The 12675-nt window shown below is 45.8% G+C and overlaps 3 protein-coding genes across 3 annotated transcripts; 2 read left to right on the top strand and 1 right to left on the bottom strand.

Moving 5' to 3' along the window:
* Positions 1-2104: 2104 nt before the first annotated feature.
* On the bottom strand, positions 2105-4306 carry ZC2HC1C (zinc finger C2HC-type containing 1C). The gene is made up of 2 exons (XM_066186904.1): positions 3070-4306; positions 2105-2401 (listed from the first exon to the last, which is right to left on the bottom strand). Exons 1-2 carry the CDS (start codon positions 4297-4299, stop codon positions 2132-2134), a joined length of 1500 nt encoding a protein of 499 aa, XP_066043001.1. The 5' UTR covers positions 4300-4306; the 3' UTR covers positions 2105-2131.
* A 1486-nt stretch (positions 4307-5792) lies between these two features.
* ACYP1 (acylphosphatase 1) lies at positions 5793-7021 on the top strand. The gene is made up of 2 exons (XM_066188515.1): positions 5793-5972; positions 6362-7021. The coding sequence occupies exons 1-2, from the start codon at positions 5889-5891 to the stop codon at positions 6575-6577; spliced, it is 300 nt and encodes a 99-aa protein (XP_066044612.1). The 5' UTR covers positions 5793-5888; the 3' UTR covers positions 6578-7021.
* Positions 7022-7371: 350 nt separating this feature from the next.
* On the top strand, positions 7372-11609 carry MLH3 (mutL homolog 3). Its single transcript, XM_066188512.1, has 2 exons — positions 7372-7730; positions 8092-11609. The coding sequence occupies exon 2, from the start codon at positions 8160-8162 to the stop codon at positions 11496-11498; it is 3339 nt and encodes a 1112-aa protein (XP_066044609.1). The 5' UTR covers positions 7372-7730; positions 8092-8159; the 3' UTR covers positions 11499-11609.
* The last annotated feature ends 1066 nt before the right edge of the window (positions 11610-12675 follow it).

Genomic DNA, 12675 nt, shown 5'->3' with positions numbered 1-12675 from the left:
AGTCATCTGGTTTTGTCACATTCTGGTTTTGATTATTTTCTTTTGCTTATAGAAAGAGGGTGAAAGGGCTTTTAGGTTCTTTGCTCTGGTTAAAAAAAAAGTCAGTTTCTCTGTCCCTTCCTTAAGAGAAACCAACAATAACCAAACAAAAACCCCATTCTTTCCTCATAGGGCTACATGACATCAGGAGCTTTTTTTTTTTTTTTTTTTTTTTTTTTTTTTTTTTTTGTGTGTGTGTGTGTGTGTGTGTGTGTGTGTGTGTGTGTGTGTGTGTTTATTTCCACAGTTTGAGTGCCAAGTGGGGAAATGAGTAACGGGAAGAGAGCCTTAAAGGGAAGAAGTACCTGTTTCTCTCCGGAGATCTTCACTGATCATTAAGGCCTACAGAAGGGAGAACCTGCCTGACACCTGCTCAGCCAGCTGTTCTGCACACTGTACTTAAAGCCTGCCACTTTTATCAGAAGTTTTGTTAAATTGTGAAATATCTTGACAGGCAGAGCAGAGTTAAAGACTTAAAATTCACTCGAGATTTGGATGCTGAAAATGCAGCATATCTCTGAGAGGGGGATTGTCCTGCAGGAGCAAAAGAAGCAGCTGAGCTGGCATGAATAACACAGCTTGAGTAGCATCAGAATAGCTAACCATGAAAGCAAAGCAGCGCTCTAAATCTCTGTGCTGAGCCTGATACTTTGTGTAACATGTAACTAAGTTTTAAACCAGTTATTAGAGACTTTCTGGATTCTGAAACAATAGCAAAGAGGGGTGAACTGCCCACCTTAGCTCCAAAACAGGAAACAAATGAAGCCTGGCAATTTTAGTAACCTTTGTTTAATCTACAGTTTCAATCTTTAAAATCTGAGTGTTAGCCATTTGCCTGTCAGTTATGAAAAATCCTCAACTTGTGGGTTTATTTTACAGTATCAAATGCTTTTCTGTGTGTATCCACGTCACCATTTACACTGTTCACCTTTAGGGTCCACTAAATATTGTCAGTAAAACACAGTGCAAGGGAAACAGAGTTAATATTAGAAGACAGACAGTGGTGCTGAATTTTTTAACTAATGTGTTCAAATCACTTACACCTTTCATGAATTCAAGGAAGCTGGAATAAAGGTTTCAGCTGACCCCTTTCCTACCTCTTGTCACCTCTTGCTATCATGTTTTTTGAAACTCTGAAGTTAAAGAATTGGTCTTGCTTCTCTGATCAGTTTGAATACAGTAAATTATTTTCCCTTCTTTTGCGTCTGCTTTTTCTCTCAGGTTTGTACACACATCGTTGGCTGGCACAGTGTAGCAATGATCCTTTCTGAGACCTGCATGCTTTTCCAGGGTGTGCCAAGAGATTGAGATTTCTGCTCACATATCTGTAGGACAGAAGCTCTCAAAGCTCTTTCAGGAGTCAGGGTCACTCATTGAAGGCTGGAGTATTTCTTCCTATTCAGCTTCTGACTATTCCAGCTTAATCTAGTCGCTTTAGATCTTTTCCTAGGTTCCCATGAGCTGCTACTTTTGCTGCTGGGGGACTTGCAAAAGTAGCTGCTGGCGTTTTTTTATTCCTTGTTTGCTTCTTGTTGCAACTTCCTCATACAAAGTAGTCATTCTTACTGTGAGAACACAGACCACTCCGTGACCATTTAAAATAACTTTTACACAAGAGAACTAGTTTAATATATTTAATAATCAGAATCTAGAAAAATAACGTCTTGAGAAGAAAACAAAAGAAGGGATATGTTTTAGTCATAATTCCCTACCGTTGTGGCAACCAAGATGAATATAAGCAGGTGACTTAAGGAAGGGTGCAAGCTTTGTGTTTTAGAGATTCCTAGCAACATGGCCTGCAGGAAAACTCCATTTTTAAAAATATTAAATCTGATTGTGATGGTTGTTCTGTTGCCTCAAGGGCCTGGCTGATTCAGAGTATCCCTGTTGTTTCATGCACATGAATCAGCATAAGGATTCAAAAAGAAAGTGCCAGCTATTGCCAGCTTTTCTAACCCCTGGAATTTCTGATCGTGAGCTTCTTGTGCTGAGGAAAGGGGCATCTTATGTGGGGCAACCTAGGGTACAGGTCAGAGTACACAAGTTCCATTATTCAGCTTCCTGAGCTGTTCACCAGCAGCTGGGCACTGCTTCATGAGCGCCTCTTCTGTGGTGGAGGTGGGGGCCTATTCTTTATGTTTTTGCATTTGGGAATATGTCTCTCAGCTACCTGGGGAGCAAACTTGCGTCCACAGTAGGTGCAGGCAACACGGTCTGGATTTTCATTGGGAGGCAATGGGGGCAGGTCAGACACCTTTCTCCCCTTAGCGAGGGTTTGCTGCCCCTGGCGAGCCTGCGACATGGTGTGGATAAGAGCCTCGTGCTTCTGTTTCCAGTTGTTCTTTCTGGGTGGTGTTTTACTCTGCAAAAGGGAAAGGCAGTCAGGGCAACTGGGACCACCATCAGCCTCCATTCTCAAACTTACACTCAGAGCCCAACCCATGTCACCCGTCCCTGTGCATTCGCTGTTGACCTAAAACCCAGCCTGAAGCTCAGTCCCACAAAGGGAATCAGAAAGATCAGCACAAAGGAGGATGTAAAGGAAATACTGATTGAAACATCAGTATTTAGAAAGCTTGAGGATAACTAGAAAAGCAAGCAGTAAGGCCAAGGAACTACAGAGGGTTGCTACATCTGCTGTGCACAAACAGAGCTGCATGTTTCCACTGCCTTCATTTTAACAGACCATGTTATTATCTGGATTTTCAGTCAGTTCCCTGCAGCCCCTGATGTCACAGAGCTTTACTGCAGCAGAACCAGTCTGCATCCTAGCTACAGCAAGGAAGTGAGCTTTCTCCAGGAGTACACCCTTGACACATTATAAAGCCAAGTCAGGACTTCTGCCTCCATCTATGTGATTTTAAATGGATCTATTTATCCATTTGGCAAGAACCTTTCAGAGGCAATAGCTGTACTGTACCCCTTAGCCCCATGCACATGGGAAAGTGCTTGCGTCTCTGTCAGATGTTGAAGTGGAAGGAGAGTGAACAATAGATGTGGATCCAGGGAGGCAAAGGGACTGCACATTACCTGAGGACTCCTTGAGCTCTTCCACTGCTGATACTGTTCCAGCTCTGTTCCTCTAGCTCTGGCCTTTCTGGAATCAAACACTTTCCTCTTGGAGACTTGGTTCTTGCCACAGATACTCATGTGTTTCTCAAGCCTTGTGCAGAGAAACTTACGTTTGCAGAAGCTGCACTGTCCTAACACCTGCTCTGCAGCACTGGCGGCCTGCATGTATAATATCTCTGCAGATGAGTGGTCATCAGAATCTTGTTCTGAGAGGGCAGAGAGAGAAAGGTTATGTTTTGAGGCCAGTTTTGAATGAGAAGCTAAATGCTCCATGCTTACATTGTCTTGTATTTTGCTGTTGTTTGTTTTGTTGTATTTTGTGGCCACCTGCCATTCCTTGAGTTTCCCCACAGCCAGCTCTTGGGGGTTAACAGTGGTGCCAGGCTTGGGGATAGGGTCCTCTGCAGATTGTGTCCCACTGAAGATCCCAACACCTGGCCTGTCTGCAGCTCTGAAAATTTTCTCTTCAGGGTGCCTTGTGGCCTTTTGCTCGTGGGTCCTCTCCACTTCACTTTCTCCTCTCTCCCCTACATTGATAAGCTCCTTTTCTCTTTGAATCCTCCTAAGTATCTCCTCTGTCCTCTTTAGCTTCTCTCCAAGAAGGGCCTTTTTCTTCTGAATTGTCTCTTCTATGTTCCTTCTATCTGCCTCCAGCTTTAGGATGTATGCCAGCTCTCTCCTGTATAGCTGGGGAGCTGATTGTTCAGGCTCTCCTGTCCAAGGACAGAGCACTGCAGCTAACTGAGACCTCCCTGCTGGAACCATCCCTTTGCTTATTGAGCTGAATCTCCTATTTGGAGCTTCCTGCATGTGTGGGGAACTTCCAGTGTTGAGCAACGGAGCACTTGCCCTCTTCTGGTGAGAAATTGGTTGCAGGGGATATGCACGGTCCACTCCTTCCTTATGTCTACCTAATAATTCAGCTGACAGAGTACAGGCCTGGCTAATGTGATACTTGGTCTCTAGTCCACCTGACCACAAGCTGCCATGCCTGGGCCTGTCCCGAGTGCTTTCTGCTGACTTAGAATAGGAGTATCTTCGGTTCTTTTGTGCATAGAGATCTTTTAAACTTTCCTCTTTGTCAAGTATGAATACATGCTGAAAGTTGTTCTTCTGGTGTTTCAGCTGGGAACCAGGAGAAAACTTAGTAGCTGCCACCACAGGAGCCACCACTGGAAGAAAGGCCATTTGGCACCTGAGAAAGAGCCTGAGGTTAGAAGCAAAGCCATTACAGACAATTTTGTCCAAAACTGGACAAATCTCCTCACGGTTTATGCATGGAGGCTGTAGAAAAAAAGTTATGATAAGTAAATGTTTTGTAACTTTTCTGCTTTGTATAAATCTTTACATTCCTTCCATCTAGGGAGCTCCCATGCTGCCTCTTCTAGTCCTAACCGTTTATACACCCAGAAATAAGACACACTTTTATTTCTCTTTCTGTCTGAGCCCTGCCTTATCATGGTAGCAGCAGAAATATACTACAATGACAGAGGAATTGTTATACTCCCCAGGCAGTTTCCCATAACGTGTCCCTTCAGTTCTGACAGTGTGATCCATCACTGTGTCACACAGATCTGACATGCAGGAGTCCAACCAAGCTCGGCACAATCTTCCTGTGGCTCGTTCCACCACATCCCCCGAGGTGTGTGGGGCGCTCACGCCGCGGGGTGAGCCGGGTTACCTGCGGGGCTGCGCCCGTCGCTCCGCCGGCCTCCCTCATCGGCAAGCTGCGTCGCCACACGCTGCGCTTACGGCCGAGAGACCCGACCCCTCCTGCCGCTGCCGCTGCCGCTGCCGCTGCCGCTGCCGCTGCCGCTGCCGCTGCCGCTGCCGCTGCCGCTGCCCGCGGCTCCCGAGGCCCCGGCACGGAGCTGCGCCCGCCGCGCCGTCCCGCACCGAGCTGCCGGCTGTTGCCGGGAGACCGGCGCCGCTACGGCCGGCGCGCGGCCCGCGATCGCTCCCGGCCGTTCCACCCCGGCACGAGCGCGGCGCCCGGGGTCGGGGCTGATGCGTTATTCATGACGCGGTCCGATTTGTGTTATTCGTGAGGCGGCCCGATATGTATTGATGCCTTGGGAAGGCTGACCTGCAACAGGGTCTGCACAGAGCTAGAGAATAAAGTAGACCTTTATTGAAAGGCCTTGAAAGTAGACATTTACTGAAAGGGTACAACATTTATTGAAAGGGTACACCTTGAGCAGCACAGGAGCCTGGCCAGGGCTACACCCAAGGTGGACTTGAAATGGTCACAAGACCTCGGCCGGTCACGAGGTCTTACGCTTTTGTAAGTTTTGGTCCATTTGCATATTGGGGTTTAATTGTCCGCAATTTAATTGTTCCCAATTACAGCTTCGGGTTGTGAAGCCTCATCCTTGTTTTCCTTCTTCAGTCCACCGTTGCTTATGCTTTTGGGCCTGAAACTTGTACTCGTTTTCCTTGGTCTTCAGCAGGAAAAGGATTTGTTTTGTCTACCTACTCTGTGAAGAGAGCTTACTAGCACTTAATATGAGGATCAGAACTACACCCCTAGGCAGCCCAGAATCTGAAAAACATGCAAGTTAAAACTCAAGGCATGAGTACTATCCGTGAGGCGGTCGGTACGCTTTATTCATCTTTATTCATGAGGCGGTGAATGAGAGGCCGGCCTGCGCCGCTACGGCTCTTCATTGGCCGCAGGAGGAAGGCCACGCCCGCGGAGGCCGCCAGGCGGCGCAGGCGCAGCGGGTGGCGCGGCGGCCGCTGCGGCCGGAGGAGCGGGCGGAGGCGGCGGTGCCGCCATGGCGGACGGCGATGGCTTGGTATCCGTGGACTACGAGGTGTACGGCAAGGTGCAGGGTGTGTTCTTCCGCAAGTACACCCAGGTGTGTGCCGCGGTCCCCGGGGGTGGGCTGCCCTGCCTGCCGGCGTGCGCCGTGCCCGCTGTCAGCCCGCTGCGGGAGCCTTGGATGGAGGGGCCGAGCCGCGGGCGGGCGGGGTCGTGGCCAAAGCCGAAGGCTGAGCTCCGGCTGCTGCTGATGGGGGCTGGCATCTCGGTGCTGCTGGCAGCCCGGCCGGGTTATGTAAGCATGACTGAAGAGTGAGTTTCAGACCCGGTTTTTCTCGTGAAAGAATTTGTTGAGTAGTTGAGTGAATCCTCTGCTGCTTCCCTGCTGCCTGAGCCACAAGAAAATTGGCTCCTGTGCGCGAATGTTGTTCTATTGCTGTCTTACAGTTTGGATTAACCTCATTTTGCTCTGCATTGTCTTCTCAGGGGGAGGCTAAGAGACTGGGGCTTGTTGGCTGGGTCCAAAACACCAGCCACGGCACTGTTCAAGGGCAAATCCAGGGTCCAACTGCCAGGGTGCGGGAGCTGCAAGAATGGCTCAAGAAGATAGGAAGTCCCCAGTCCCGGATCAGCCGTGCAGAGTTCAGCAATGAGAAGAAGATCGAGGCGCTGGAGCACAAGGAATTCCAGATTGTGAAGTGACTTTCTCCAGGAAAAAACAGTCTGGGGTGTGAGCTGTCCTTACGGAGCCTTTCCCCTCTTCCTCACTCATTTGGTCAGCCAATGTTCAGCTCTAGAGAACTTAATTTTATTTAATTTCTAATTTATTGTTTTGCTGCACTGTTAGTTTGATGCTCAGCTTTTCGCAGAATTCCATTGGGTAGAGGAAGAGGTGCGTTATCTCTGTTGAAGGGGTTGTTCAGGGCTAGAACCTCTGTTTCCATGTGTACGTGGTTTGGGCTGTTGTACATGAGATAAATCTGAAATTTCTAGAGTGTGGTGCTCATGTGAAGGAAACATGAGAAGGGTCAATGCCGGTAGAAAACATCGCTAAAACCATTATTTCTGTGCACTAAATGCCTCAGAAACAATTTATTTTACTCCAGAACTTCATATTTTCTGTAGAATAAAATTGCTTGAATTTCACCTCCTGTGTGTCATGGATGTTGGGTGGAGGGGCTGAGTGGATGACGGCCCTCGGAGCGGGATCTTGTTGCCAAAACTGCTCCTCTCTCTCCCTCCTCGGTGCAGCGGTATGGGAATAGCCAGGGGGAAGCCGGGCCGAGCTCCCCCCCCTTCCCGGCTTCTTTGGGCCTATTCGGGCGGGAACTACAACTCCCGGCATGCTCTTTCCCGGGCCCCGCCCCCTCGCGGATGCGCACGCGCCGTGGCCCCGCGGGAGGAGCCCGGCGGCCTGTCCCCTGGCGTCGCGCTGGGCGGCCGCCCCGGCCCGGTGGGTGCTGAGGGGACGAGGGCGGGACGCGGGAACGGGCTCGGGGCGGCCGGGAAGAGGAAGCAGAAGGTGCTGCGGCTGTGAGGGGAGGGCACGAACAGCGTGTGGTGGCCAGCTGAGCCTCGGGTGCGCGCTGCCTTCCTCAGCCCCGGGGCCAGGGAGCCTCGGGAGACCTCTCACAGCGGCGGCACCGGATCCCCAGGCACGGCTAGCAAGCCCCCTGAATGCCACTAGGAAAACAGTGGGCGCCAAGGACTTGAAAGCAGTGGGTTCTCTTTCGCATAAACAGCATGTTCTTTGCCTGACACCCCTTGCCAAGCCCGCTTTAGTCCTTTCCTGGATAAGTAACAGCAGATGCTCTTTTACCAGGACGAAGCACTGAATTTTTGTGGGGACGTCGAGGTAAGAGTAGGAGGAAAGCAGCTTTCGGCCCAGTTCTTGGTGATTTTTACTCTATAATTCTGGTGAAAATTGCAGTAGAAAGCTTTTGCTTGCAGGTCCTTTGAGTTTTGCCTCCTACGGTAGGAATGTGATTTGGGTATGCTAAGTTTGAGAAGACATCGTGTTGTTAGTAAGGAGGTTAGACTCAGACTCTGGCCATCTGCCCTGAAGGCACTGACAATGTGTAGTCAGAGCCTGAGCATGAAGCCTCTGAATGCCAAGAAAACTAAGAAAAGTGTATTTATGAGGGTGAATGAAATAAATGAAAGTATTTTCAGGTCTCTAATTTGTATTTCTTGAATTTTTTTTCCTTTTCTCTCAGTGTTTTAAGGAACATGGAGCAGTGAGCTTCCTGCAGTTTCTTGTGTTTGTCATCTATCAGATTTTGACATGATCAAATGTTTGGTGGAAGACGTGCGAGCCAGGCTGCGTTCTGGAGTCACTGTCAACTCATTTGGACAGTGTGTTGAGGAGCTTGTCCTCAATAGCATCGATGCCAAAGCAACATGTGTAGCTATCAGGGTGGATTTGGAAGCTTCTAAGATCCAGGTGGTGGACAATGGCTCTGGGATGGAGAAAGAGGACTTAAAGGCTGTTGGAAAGCGCTACTTCACCAGCAAGTGCAGCTCAGTGAGAGATTTGGAGAACCTGACTTTCTATGGCTTCAGAGGAGAGGCTTTGGCAAGTATAGCCAACATGGCCAGTGTAGTGGAAATCTCATCTAAGACCAGCAGGACAGCAAAGACATTTATGAAACTGTTTCACAATGGGCAAGCACTGGAAGTATGTGAAGCTGAATCGAACCGACCAAGTGGCGGAACTACAGTCACCGTGTGCAATCTGTTCTACCAGTTGCCAGTGAGGAGAAAGTGTATGGATCCCGTGTTGGAAATTGAGAGGGTGAGACAGAAGGTAGAGGCTGTTTCCCTAATGCATCCTTCTGTTTCCCTTTCTTTAAGAAATGATGTTTCTTGTTCTATGATGCTTCAGCTCCCTAAGACAAGAGATGTATACTCTCGGTTTTGTCAAATTTATGGATTGGGCAGATCCCAGAAGTTGCGGGAAATAAATCACAAGTCTGGTGGATTTGAGATAAGTGGTTTTATCAGTACTGAGGGACATTACAATAAGAATATGCAGTTCTTGTATGTGAATAGAAGGCTTGTTTTAAAGACAAGACTACATAAACTAATTGATTTTTTATTAAGAAAAGAAAGTGTAATTTGCAAGGCAAAAAGTATCCCTGCAAGCCGACAGGCTAATTCAAGTCCTGGTCGCCATCGCTGTGGGCCAGAGTTGTACGGGATCTTTATTCTCAATGTAACCTGTGCATACAGCGACTATGATGTGTGCCTGGAACCTGCAAAGACTCTGATTGAGTTCCAGAACTGGGATGTTCTTCTAACTTGCATAGAGGAAGGAGTGAAAATGTTTTTGAAACGAGAGCATTTATTTATTGAACCATGTAGTGAGGACATCAGAGAATTTAATGAACGTAATGACTTTTGTTTGCATAACGCTCCAGTTCTGAAGCCTTCAATTCTTGACAAGAAGAGCATCCAAGAAAGTTTTAAGAAAGCATGTAATGAAATTGTGGATTCTTATGAAATGTGTACCTTGCAATCAAAAGATGTCAAGAGGAAATCCATTACTGGAAAAAAAAGTTCAAGTCTTATACAGTCAAGTAAAAATGTACAGGAAACTGACAATGCCCCAATTCAGAACACTGCTGAGTCATCTGATTTATGTAGAAACCATAAAGCAGAGATTCCATTGCCAGGCAAAGATGACACAGTTTCTGATGTAAATAAATCAAATACCTCAGAACAGGAGCCAAAATGCCCTAACAGTTCCCAAAAAGTATCTGATACTTGTCTGAAACCTTCAGAACATCTTCGTTCCTCTTTCAGTGGAGGGGCCATATCAGAAATAACAGAAGTAGATGGTTGTGGCGACCTAGGGGGTTGTGCAGAGAATAATATAAAAGATGTGGGCAGCCAGCAAGGTCAAGTAATACAGGAAAGTAAAAAGGTCCATGTCTTAAATAAGGGTATTATTCAGTCACTGCTTGAGAGAGAAGACCCTACTGAAACAGCAACAGGACCTGAAACTGTCTCTGGAAGTTCATTAATGAGACTGTGTAATGCAAGAAGAAACAGAGAAACAGCTGAGGTGAAAGATGACGCCAGAAGAGGGACTGTTCACTCAATACCGTTAAAGTTGAGCCTTACAGGCCTTATAAAAGGTGTTGTGCAAAATGAGCCCCCACGTGACAATGAACAAACAGAAACAAGTCTTGCATTAAACACACAGTGTAGGCCTGGCCCTGTCAGTGCCAAGGATATTTTTGACCACAAAGTGAATGTTGTGATTCAGTCTTCAAATGCTAAGGGTATTTCCAGTAATGCTAATAAAGAATATAGAGCTTCTTTTACCAGAGAAGTATGCATGACTGATGGTAGTGAGGACAAACCTGTGTCACATCAGGTGAGGGAGGAGATAGCTGTGCCTGCTGCTACCAATAAAAGACCTTATGAAACACTGAATAGTACGGAAGTGCCGCTGGCAACTTCTTCGGGTATTCCTCCTAAGAAAATTGTTATCAAAAACACTAGAAGACAGATAGCTGTGCCAAGAACTCAGTCCTCCAAGAAGCTGAGCTCGTCCACACAGCTGGGATCATTAGAAAAATTCAGGAGGTATTATGGGAGAGTTAAGTCTACACTACCAACACCCACGTCAGAAAGGAGTGGATGTAGTCTCCCAGTTCTTAATTCAGAAACTAACTGTGACTTTTCAAAGAATGGAAATGATAATCATGATAACTTCAGCAGTTGTGAAATTCCTCCTGCAGAAGATACAGATTCTAATAATATTAGCAAAGGTTTGGGTTCCTTGGAAAAGACTTTATTTTGCAGTGGAGAATTGTCACAGGACAAACGAGCCCTATGTCAGAGTCCTTTGACATTGTCTGATTACTCTCTGGTTAGTAACAAAAATAGAAGTTGTAAAAGATCTCCAGAATCATTGTCATCCAAACTGTCCAGAATGAAAACTGATCACAAAGAAGTAGAACAACTTGGTAAACAAACAGATTCAAATAGAAAGGATGACCATTCTTTTGATCTCGAATCCTCAAATAATGATTTTTTGTATGATGTTTGTCAAACATATAAATCCTCAGTGGAAAAAGTGAGGGAGTTTAAGTCCAGCATTTCTAAGGAGACTGCGTGCTCACAATCAGGTGTTGTGATAGCAGAGTCTGTGAAGAGTCCTGTCAGCTCATCATCGCTCAGCAGTATAGGAGAGTACACGGTCTCTTCAGGCAGTGCTTTATTGTTACCTGCTGAAAATGATTGTACTGACATCACCTGTAAAGATAAAAGTGCGTTAAGTGAATCCTCAGAACAGAACAGGAAAGATGCTGAGGTTCCCCATGTGACCTTACAAAGGAACTTGGAATTCTCTGCTGACAACACAAGCACAGGCAATCCCAGGAGTGACTCCTGTTCTGTCTGGCTGCAAGAGTTTGATGCTTTATCGGGTAAGACAGTGTACATCAATAGAGCAACTGGACTCAGCACCTATGGCACCCCTCCTAGTGAAGGATTTCAAACTGCCTGTATTCAAGACATTACAACAATGGCTGTGAATGTTGTTTCAGAGAATGGTAAGAGGGGTGGTGGTTGTAAAAATGGCATGAGGAATACTGTTCTTCTAGTTGCGTGAAGTAATCTTGCTGGCAGCACCTGGGAGTTTTTACTGAATTAGTCACTGCCTTTTAGGTAATAGCTGCATGGAAAACAAGAAAGTGTTGGGAACTATGGAGACAGCAAAACATTAACAGTAAAGATATTAAAAGATGAGTTTTATTAAAATGGTAAAAAGAAATGTCAGCATCATGTCACTTAACGGATAGCTGCCCAGTTTTCGCTGGGCATTATGACATTCTCTGTGATAACAGTTACATATAATTGTTGTCACATATAAAATGAGAAACATACTTCAAAGTAAGTGTACCAAAAAGTACCATGTTTTTTACCATTTTGTCCTGAACAGTTAGGTTTCTGAGAATGTTAAGGAGAGCCTTATATTAAAATAATTTTTTCCAACTGCATACAAAATTTAAAGCAACCCTTGAAAGATGAATTAAAAAATCTAACTTCATGGAGAATGTGTAGTCTCCTGTCCATTGATTTTAGAAGGCAGGCTGTTCTTTCACACTTTGTAGCAGATGTTGTACTGCATTGTTGCTGTTTGGGTGGTAGACCTTTTCCACTAGTGAAAGAATCCTGCACTGTATTATTTTTTCAGGGACATGGTGTTCATGAGTCTTCACTCATCTGTCTCTTGGGTTTTTTTTTGCTTTCTCTATCTTCCTAATCTAGTTTGTCTGTTTAGTATTGTCTTGGATAATTTTCCCTTCAAGGGATATATCTGTGTTCTCAAGTTGTTGTTCATTCTGTCTATAGGCAGATTTTCTGAGTGAAGATGCAGCCGTTCTTTGTGTAGACTTTATTTTCTAGTGCATAATTTGTTTTGAAAAAGTAGTTTGGACTTCTTTCTGGATAGCTATCATGTAAACGAATTGTCTAATCCATTGTGATGGTCTTTGGTTTGTTCCATTTTTGTCTGTTACTTCCTTGTTTGTCACCAGTCAAAAAAAACTGGTGCAGTAAGTGTTTCAGTTGTTGAGCTATTCCCTTTTATGTATAATAATTGATGCCAATTGGTTTTAGTATTTATTGTGTTCCATTGAAGAACATTTGATGCAAATTTTTATTAACCAAAAATTGCAAGCGCAAATATACAGTCCTTGACTAACATTTTAGTTTCTGTGGTATACCAGGTTTGTTGCCCACAGTACTCTTTAGTAACCAGCCAAAGCCCTGAGATGTAGAACTTG

Source organism: Chamaea fasciata, unplaced genomic scaffold (assembly GCF_029207755.1).
Source record: "Chamaea fasciata isolate MVZ Bird 193981 ecotype frontalis unplaced genomic scaffold, bChaFas1.0.hap1 SCAF_7, whole genome shotgun sequence".
NCBI lineage: Eukaryota > Metazoa > Chordata > Aves > Passeriformes > Sylviidae > Chamaea > Chamaea fasciata.
The sequence above is the reverse complement of the archived record's forward strand: the minus strand, read 5'-3'. Positions and strand labels throughout refer to the sequence as shown.

Coding starts and splice junctions, on each gene's coding strand:
- MLH3 (XM_066188512.1), top strand. CDS start 8,160: ATGATCAAATGTTTGGTGGAAGACGTGCGAGCCAGGCTGCGTTCTGGA.
- ZC2HC1C (XM_066186904.1), bottom strand. CDS start 4,299: ATGGCCTTTCTTCCAGTGGTGGCTCCTGTGGTGGCAGCTACTAAGTTT. Junction 2,402..3,069: donor AGAGCTCAAGGAGTCCTCAG/GTAATGTGCAGT, acceptor TCCCTTTTGCAG/AGTAAAACACCACCCAGAAA.
- ACYP1 (XM_066188515.1), top strand. CDS start 5,889: ATGGCGGACGGCGATGGCTTGGTATCCGTGGACTACGAGGTGTACGGC. Junction 5,973..6,361: donor TCTTCCGCAAGTACACCCAG/GTGTGTGCCGCG, acceptor TTGTCTTCTCAG/GGGGAGGCTAAGAGACTGGG.